The 10,298-nt window shown below is 35.8% G+C and overlaps 1 protein-coding gene across 1 annotated transcript; it reads right to left on the reverse strand.

The window, feature by feature from the left end:
- Positions 1 to 1,052: 1,052 nt before the first annotated feature.
- On the reverse strand, positions 1,053 to 4,217 carry LOC131063750 (G-type lectin S-receptor-like serine/threonine-protein kinase SD2-5). The gene has a single exon (XM_057997654.1). It carries the CDS (start codon positions 3,976 to 3,978, stop codon positions 1,282 to 1,284), a length of 2,697 nt encoding a protein of 898 aa, XP_057853637.1. The 5' UTR covers positions 3,979 to 4,217; the 3' UTR covers positions 1,053 to 1,281.
- Between the last annotated feature and the right edge of the window lie 6,081 nt (positions 4,218 to 10,298).

The raw sequence follows: 10,298 nt of genomic DNA on the forward strand, positions 1-10,298 counted from the left end.
TCATTTTTCGGTCAAACCTTCAATTTTTGATGCCCTAGAATCACCTATAGGCCTTTCCTACTTGGAAAACTGGTTTAGCAACCAACCATTTTGATGAATAATGAGTTGGTATTTATAGTTCTTCATATCTAGTGTCTAGTTGTTTGTGGAAACCTTGCACAGGCTTATAATCCATAAATATGGCATGCATGAACCTTACAAATCTGTGAAACTTTCAAAGTGAGTGCATAGAATATTTAAGTCCTGTCACTTTTAGTTCAACGTTACCAATAAAATCAACCCATCTAGCAACTTAACCCTTATGGGACTTAAAGATTTCCTAGCTCTAGTGGTGTAAGGTGGTCACAAAATAACTATCTTTTGACCCTCTACCAATGTTAATACTAGACCTTATGGTGTTGTGGTTCCTATAGAGAGATTATAAGAAAGCTCAAATGTTATCTTTCTTTTGGGGGATGATGTCTCAAAGAATTGGGACCAAAGTAGAGAATACAAGATATCGACAATCACAAACCATAAAATAAATCACATTCCATTCCTTCAAATAATTTGATAGTTACATGTTGGGATTGGGCACCAATGATCTTGTATTTAATGATAAGCCCTAAGTTGTTAGTTCATCATCCATCATCAATATATCATATAATCACATAGAGGTTAAAAGTATTATATCAACATTGCATAAATAAACACTACACTATCAACTCTTCATTCAAAATATCTTACATTTTTGCTTGAAATGTATTCGATCTTGTTCATTTGTAACAAGTACTGCCTAGTTACCAAAGGATTTCCATTATCTCCCTTTGTATACTACCAATCTCCTCGAGGTGCATCTTAGCACCACATGTTTTTAGATACACAAGCACATAGTTACCAAAAATTAGGAATGTAGATAACATAACCACAAAAGAAAAACAAGGAACATTTATAAGAGCACGGTAGAAATTCTAAGTACATATGAAACAATTTATACAATATTAAATTTTGATCTTTAAAAAAAATTGTAATCATCGATCACAATCTATGTTAAAAAATTAATTATCAACTAAACTTTACAATTTTATTCATCGCTCAAAATTAATGTGAGGACTATAAGTCATTATTATGAATTGTGAAAAATTGATGTCTTCAATCAAAGAAGAACCCACTTCAGTTCAGTTTTCAGTTCAGGCCAAGCAGGGAAAGCTGGTGGGTTTATCGACTTCTAAGGAATCAAACATTGCCACTTTGCTGGGCTGTTAGAATTCCATTCCTGTCGAAATGAAGACATTAAAAACTCTATCTTGATAACACAAAGCGAAGCGATGGAGAAGAAACATGATTGGTAGCAAGAGAGGCTGTGGCTGTTAAGCTACCAGATGGGCTGATTCTACTGGCAATGGCGAACTGAAAGCTGTGTCGAAGACATGGCTCAGGAACCTCCTCCTCTCCCTCCAACATCTTCACAACCGACCCCATTGTAGGCCTGGTTTGCGCATCTTCCTGAATGCACAAAAATCCAATCTTGAGCACCCTCAGAGCGTGCAATCTGTGCATCTCATCCTCCAGCCTTGAATCAATGACTTCCAGCTCCCTCCCACAAGACGCCATTGACATAGCCCAGGCAGGAAAGTAGTGCTTATCAGATTCGGTGACATTCATGCTGTAGTTCTTGCGCCCACCTATGATTTCCAGAACCACCATCCCGAAGCTGTAGACATCACTCTTCTCAGTAATGGCGGACTGCAACAGCCATTCTGGGGCAAGGTATCCTGGCGTGCCTCTCATGCTTGTCACCACACGGCTGTCTTTTCTGCCCATGAGTGTGGCCATCCCGAAATCAGAAACTTTTGCCACAAAATTCTCATCCAGAAGAATGTTCTGAGGCTTCACATCCAAATGTATGATCTTATACCTGCATTGCTCATGAAGATATGCTAATCCCCTGGCTGTGCCCAATGCAATGTTGAATCTAATGGGCCATGTTAAAGATTTGATCTTGATGTTGTTAAAGAGCCACTGGTCCAGAGACCCATTAGCCATATGTTCATAGACCAGAATCTTGTGGTTGTCCTGTGAGCAGAATCCCAGAAGCTGGACCAGATTCCAGTGATGGATTATCCCTAGTATTGCAACCTCAGAGTAGAATTCCTTTTCCCCCTGTCTTGCAATCTCCAGTTTCTTCACTGCTACCTGTGTGCTGTCCCCCAGAACACCATCATACACCGTTCCAAATCCACCAAACCCGAGCACTGTGCGAAAATTCCTAGTAATGGACTGGATTTCCTTGAAAGAGAATTTCTTTGCTGTTAAATTTGGAATACTGGTCATAACTCTGTGATTTGGGTGCTCTGTTGTGGAGCTGATTTGTTCTGGTTTTGAATCTCTGAACAATTTCCAGGGACAAAACCATAAAACACAGAATACAGCTGCAGAAACGACAACAGCAATCCAAATGACTGTTTTTCTGCTTAGCCTGTCTGAATGCTTGGAAACCACAACTAAATCCATGCTCTGCAGTTTTATGAATGCGAAGGAATTCTCATTTGAGATCTGTGAAAGAGTTCCTACCTGAGACAAAACAACAAAGCAGGAATTTGTGGGTGAAATATAGAAGGAAGCCCTGCAGGAACAGTTTCTAGAGCAGTAATCTGAACAATTTTCCTTGCTTGGCATCTTCATTGGAATAGCATACTGGTTACGGTGATACTCCACCCCTGCAAGAGAAAACATCTGCCATGACTCATTTCGATTCCCACAACTAGGAATACCAGACAACCCACAATCCCCATTCTTGTCCCTTATCTGATGGGTCCCATTATTTGGACATTCACAGGCCTCTCCTTCACTACAGACTCCATAACTCCCACAAGACCCTGGCAATTGGCACTTGCTCATGGCCTGATACAGGCTCTCCTTACGACCAGAAGCATAAGCTCTCAGATTCCCATCATAATCCAACCTTATAAATCCAAAATCTGAAACCGACATACTGGATTGGGCATGCACTTGTGGAAGATAATAATGTGGGCTAAACAATGAGCCATTGCAAACAGGGGAGTTGTTCTGAAACACCAAACAGGGGAGGTGCTCTGAATTGGGCCAGTTGATAGACACCATGAAAGAAAGATTAGAGCACCGGTGCCCAGGATCATCCAACGTGGACCCATTGTTGTTAAACACTTTCCACATCCAGTAAAGCTCCAAGGACTGATTGACACCACGGACATAAAGTCCCAGCCCACCTGGCTTCACAACCAGAACATATGATCCCCGAGAGAGATTATAATCAGATGATCTACTGTAAAGCACATCTCCCACCTGCAGAACCTGCCCAAACAGAAGTGTATCAGTGGGGAAATCCATGCTCTGCCAAACAGTATTGTTCTTCTTCCCAAGAAGCTGCAGAACGCCCCCACCAAGGACTTTTAGCCCCTCCACGCCCATCCCACCAGTTCCTGTCGACCAAACAGTTTTTCTTCTCGAACCATTGGTCGAATCAGAAAGGACCAAATTCCCATCCATTTGAAGCTCAAGAGCAGCATTCTGCGTTACGGGATTGTCATAATTGGCGGTCCAGACGATCTGTCCCATGGCCTGAACAATCGATCCCGATTGCACTATGCACAAATAGTATTCATCAGTCCTGAATTCCATAAAACTTAAAAACGCCCATGAATTTATTCGCCCTGGAAACCTCTGAGAAACGATGTGGGTCAGGAGATATGCATCTGCATTGTTTTCGTTGTTGAGGGTCAAGGATCCAACCAGTGTCACAGGGTCAGAAATCGACCAGCTCGTATTGGTGCTCAGGAACCCATCTCCGTCTGCGTCCGATTGGGCATGGGAAGCTGAGAAGATGCAGAGCAATACCAGTAATGAAAATTTCGCCATGGTTTTCCAGATTGAGTTTGTAATTGCATTTGGTATGAGAGGGCGGAGGAGCTCTGTAAAGGGTGAGGATGGTCTTCTTCTCCTCGGAATTGAACATTCCATAAAAGCACGGGTCAATTCATCTAAAATTGGACTAGATCTCTGGAATGGTCAACAGGAAGATTTATCCACAACGGCGCTCTTCTTCATTGAATTGCAGAGCCAGTGTTCACATTCCCCTGCCTCTCCTCCATTAGATCGTGCAAACGCACTTGCCAGCTCGAATATGACGATTCAGCACAAAAGGCTACGTGGTTACGTGGGATTAGGAGAAACACATTTTTTCTTGCATTTTGAGAGATTGTGTCTATACAGGCAGGAAAAATAAATTTTAGGAAATTGTAATTTAAAAAATAAATAAAATGCTTTTAAATGGTACATTAGATTTTAAGATTTTTTTTCAGTTTTTTCATATGTGACTTAAGAGTTTATAGTTATTGTTTCAATTGCTTGGTAGTTACAATGAATGTAGGAGGATTCGTTATTCAAATAAAGATCAAAAAGTGATCATTTTGAGGTGATGTCCAACATATATTTTCTATTGCTTCTTTAATTATTCTTTTGACCACCACAAATTTTGCACAATTGATCCAATAGATCTTTTTTTGATAAGTGTTTTCACCAATACCTACACACAAATGTCCTAGTAATTGTGTGTTATGGGTGCTAATGAAGCTGCACAACTCTTCTAATTAAATACTTTTTTTCTAACTACTAAGTATACAAGTGGGCAACTATTAGTAGAAGTGGAATTTTTTAGTGGGCTTTTGAAATGCATGTATTAATGAATGGTTGGTTATTGGAGCATGGGTAGCTATTGGGTCATTTCCTTGATGTTTCTTTTTTTTAATGGAAATAATTGGATTGTATAGACATTAATGTCTTTTTTTTTAAACAAGTACATTACAATATGATGAATAAGCATATATCTAGATTAGAAGTCGTTCTTTGATTAAGAAACCATGAGGAAGAGATCATGTCCATCCAAGTCATGTAGGGGTTAAATCTAGTCCTATAATGCCTGTAGACACCCAAAATTGTCATGTCTAATTAAATAAATATTTTATTTATTTAATTATCTAAGCTTAATTCTTCTATTAATTAAATAAATCTTTATTTATTTAATTAATTCATTTATCCTCTTCTAGCCTTATTTCTCATTTAAATAAATACATTTATTTATTTAAATTATCCTTTTCCTAAATTAAATAAATATCTTATTTATTTAATTATCCCACTTCTTCTATTAATTAAATAAATCTTTATTTATTTAATTGATTCATTAGCCTTTTCTACCCATGACACATGTCATTCATCTCTTAATTCCTACACTACCTACCCCTTTCATTATTTTATTATTTCTTTTACCTACCCTCTAATCATAGCCGGCCTCCTTTTACACCTCTCAATCTTATCCCTCCATTTCATATAGTGTCTTCTATATAAGGAGATGTTTTCTTCATTATCAAACCCTAATGAGCTAATGATCTAATTACTTGATCACTTGACTACATTACGATCCTACTTGCAACCACATTCCGTTCTTTGTTGAGCTCTTGTGCATATAAGATCTGAGAGCAAATATATCAAGCAAGATCAATGGAGATAGGAAGAATGGAGATCAAAACCCTATTGGACATGTGATGGTATAATCTTTGTGATTTCGTTTGATTTGCATTGTCTTAGGTAATCTTCATATGTTATGGTGGATCTTTGTTGTTGTTAGGCTAGGGTTTTGTGGTTGAATTCATTTAGCCTTTCAATATTGTTATTATTGTTATCCATTTTCACCATATACATTTTGGCATGCTCGGTGGGACTCTTGTCCCTTTTTGCATTTAACATCTTGTTGCAGATTTTGTATTTTGAAGTTGCAGATCTGACGTTTTCGATAATATTTTCGACATTTTCGCGTCTGCGCACTTTCGGATCACGTTTTTGATTTTCTGCTGCGTCTGTGACATCTGGGATCGCGTCTGCGATATTGGCAATATTTTATTTTGCAGGTTCCAGGAAAGCACGTCTGTGTTGTAAAGGCGTGTCTGTGATGTTTTAAGCCGCGTCTGTGTTCTGTAGGTGCGTCTGTGCGACACAGAACCACGTCTGTGTCACCCAGGCGCGTCTGTGTTGAGGGTAACTGTGTCTGTGTTCACTAGTTTTGAATTTTGGATTTTATTGATTTTTGCATTTAGGGTTTCAGATCTGGTTTATTTTGAGCTAACATTTTCGGATCTAGCTAACAAAAGTGGTGCAGCTTGTCTTGAAGGCTAAATCGTTTGGTTGAAGGCCCCTATTTTCACAAAGTCTTTTGGGTTTAAAATTTACCTAACTTTTGTGCTTGCAGGAAGGGGTGATTATTTCAAACAATCCAAACTACTAATAACTCTTTGTTGCAGGACCTTGGCAAGGGTTTTTGGATTTTTATTGTGTGCCTTGTTTTCATAGACTAGCAAACACTTCCATTGGTGCACTAAAATTGAATCATTGTCTTTTGTGTCTTGAGCAATAGGCTCTTTTTGTTTAATCTTTAGAGGGCCTGTCTTCCCGTGTGGTCATTAGGACTACTAGTGAGAAGAGAACGACCCAAGTGGTAGCGAGGAAAACCCACCTCTTCCGAACCACTATAAACAAATGTATTCATGGTGAAAACTATGAATAATGTGTGTTGATTAGTTCATACTGACACTATGTCTCCCCATAAACCCGTTTGATCAATTTATTTGATCAGTTGTAGGGCGTAACCCCTACCGGCTGGGAGCCTTCTGTATTTACAAAGCTGAAAGTGCCGCATGTATGGTCACACGAGCGGATGCCCTTACTAGCACCATTTTGTTTTAGAAGCCCAAATCCTTCTAGTTGTTCGGGCAGGAGGTCGGACCTTTGGTAGCGGCCCACACACATACGGTTCTTAGTAGAGATACAAAGTTTGCCATGGGGAGTTTTTGTGGGCACTGATGCTTGGCTGACCAGAGAAGTGAGTGCCGAGGGTGGAGCCAGTGAGGTCAAGCATCTAAGTATCCGCTCTGAATAGCGTAGCCTCGGGGGTAAAACCCCATGTGGGATCAACAACTATTGTCTTGGCCAGCCATAAGAATTGTTCTAGACCTAATCAAGGAACATGGCATCATCTTCACTAATTGTATTCAACTAAAAACTGATATTATATTAATATCAAGATGCATAGTTTTGAGTTACCCAACAAATATCATAATTGAATAACATACCATCATTCTCATTTATTGTACTCAACCAATTGATCTAAAATTGGACTACACCTTTAGAATAGTCAATAAGAAGATTTCTCCACAACACTTGCTCTTATTCATTGAATTATAATGTTGGTGTTCACATTCTCTTGCATCTTGTGTCTCTCCTCTATTAGATCCTGGAAATGAACTTGTTAATTCAAATATAATAATTCAACACAAAAGTCTACATGATCACGTGGGAACACTAAAACTATAGAATTTTAATAAAAATTAAATTTTGGTTGAAGAGAGATTGTGTCTATATAATAAATATTGTTTTTGAATGTTTATGTTAATAAACCTTAAATGTAAGGTAAGTATGTCTCTTTTTTTTCATGTAAATAATGGGTTTATATGGATATCAACATCTCTTTAGATATTTTAAAACAAGTGGACTATAATATAATGAGTTAGCATACATCTAATCAAAAGTTATTTTATTGTTAAACAACCACGAGCAAGGGGATCTCAATTGTCAAAGTCATTTAGGGGTCGACCTTAGCCAATTGTGCCTCTAGAAGTTTGAACGTTAGTGGATGTCATAATCAAAGAACATACCATCATCCTTACGTATTCTACTCAACCAATTTAACTACAAAATGATTGTATTTTTTTTTGTTAAATTTTTTTGTTTTTCTACATTATAAATTGAAGAAGAATGCTTTCGTTGTCCATCTCTTTTATCTCTTCCACATATTGATTTTAATAAACTATAATTAATTCTTATCCTTCCACACTTTTCCACACACTAATTTTAATAAATCATAAATATTCTTGTAAACAAGAATATGATATCAAATCACTAAACATATATGCAATTCATGTCAAAGTTGCTACATATTTCTCTTTATTTTAGAGTATTCCTAATAAATAAAGTAATATCCTTATTTTTAAAGTTTATGTAAAATTATGTAATAAGCACATAAACTTACAAAGATATATTTTATAAGTTGTAAATTTGAAGAAATATAAAAAATATCAATGTTGATTGATTTATGTTTGTGTAAATAGAATATAAATTGATGGGTGATTAAAAATCACATTTATTTAATATTCTTTTGGACGAGTATGAATTAAATTGAAATTAATAAGTTTAAAGAAAATTTATACTTGATCGATAGATAAGACTAAGTTTAATATATAATTGATGTTGAGAGGAATCCTACAAAGGTGGCAAGGGGTGGATTGTAATAGCATGTGTGTTACTGTTAACAAAAACTCTTATTTTTTAACTTAAATTTGACAACTATTTACATGTCAAAATACTAATATTAATTATAAACATAATATTTTCAAAATAAATACCACATAAGAACAAAGAAAAAATTAGATGTAAATAATCGAATTTTAAAAATTTGAATAATAAATTTGTATTAGGGAACAAAATAAACAATGTAGATACAATAAAGTTTAAATTTCTTAGTAAGTAATAAATATAATTTGAAATAAAATAAAATGAAATAATTTTGATGTAAATAAGATAGTTCCAATTGATATCTCTTGACATATCTTTAAACATATAAATTTATTTAAAATATCTATACTAATACTTAACACATACATTGAAATGTGACTTACTACTCCCCCAATCACTTCACCTATACAATATTTTAAAAAAATAAAAAATAAAAACCAATACCAATTAAAAATAATAATTTATAAAAAACTTCCTAACCCAAATAAATTATAAAATCCAAGTATACTTAATCTACCCATAGTTTTCAAAATCAAAATTATAAAAAAATCCCTCACCAGTATACCTCACGCTACCAATTCCCTAAAGACCACATTTAACATTATTAAAAATTTATTCTTATAAAATAAAACATATAGTCATAATTTTTGCATACACATGACGTAATAAAAAAATCATGTATTCCTAATTTTTATTTTGCATATATTCAAAAGGCTGCGGTGGTTACTTAGTATGCCCGCTAAAAAATCGGACAAAATAGCGACAATTTAGGTAGACTTTTGTCTTAGGTCAATTTTCAAATTCGACTGCCCACTATATAAACGACCGTTTAATGAAGAGGAACCGACACTAAATCTAGAGCGACTTTTTAACCTACTCTTATCGGACGACTTTGTAGAGAGGGTCCCTTAGATAGATTACCAAATCCATTAATACTCCTTTATTCGCGCTTTGGATAGCTTCTCCTCTACCCACCACAAAACAACGTTGACAATTTCATCCAAACAAATTGCCACTAAAATAATTTCCCTAAATTTCCTTGCTTAGGAAAGGTTAGGTGTCGTTGACAAATGGCAATGATGGAAGTTGTTAGGGCTCATCATGGAATTTGGTGGGTGCAGGAGGATTCTACACTTGCAAATAATCTTTCTACTTTTGACTAACTCTTCAACTATAGTGGCTCGCAGGCACTATTTTTCTCTTACCCTTTCATATAAACAATTATATCATTTAGGACTACTATTACATTTCAAGTTCATATGAATAACTGAATGTGATTCGAAATGTCTTGAACCAGAGAAATTTAGAATTTAAATTTGAAACTAATATATATATTTACTTAATGGATTGCGGAAAACTTATATCAACTATCCTTGTCTTTCAAGGGAGGGAATAATGTTCAAAAGAAGCTTCTTGTGATGTTTGGGATCAAGTCATCAAACCGAATTGTTGATTTAGCCTTCCTTTTAAGGCCACTTCTACGCTCCAACTCTAGTTTTCCTCTTCCTCATGATGGACCACTGAATGTAATTTGAAACATCTTTAGCAAAACACATGCATAGTTTAAGACAAAAACATTTTGAGCAAAAAACATAAACAATTTAAGCCAAAAACATCTAGAGCAAAACATGCACAGTTTAAACTAGAGGCTAACATGCATCCGCTATATTATTATTATCAGTTTAATAATGAAATAGACGACATCTGTAGTACCCCTACTCATTTGAACTCATTGGACTCATATTTTATTATTGATTGTTTTCGGTGGATACATTACCATGTTTTATTATTCAGACTTATATGACATTATTTCATGCTTTATCTAGATATGCGATGCATAATTTATTTGCAGTATTTCAGTACTTGTGATTTATGGCATTTTATGGATTATTGCTATGTACTGACACTTTACTTTATCTATGCAATGTGGAATTATATGT

This window comes from Cryptomeria japonica, chromosome 5 (assembly GCF_030272615.1).
Source record: "Cryptomeria japonica chromosome 5, Sugi_1.0, whole genome shotgun sequence".
Taxonomy (NCBI): Eukaryota; Viridiplantae; Streptophyta; class Pinopsida; order Cupressales; family Cupressaceae; genus Cryptomeria; species Cryptomeria japonica.

Coding starts and splice junctions, on each gene's coding strand:
- LOC131063750 (XM_057997654.1), bottom strand. CDS start 3,978: ATGGAATGTTCAATTCCGAGGAGAAGAAGACCATCCTCACCCTTTACA.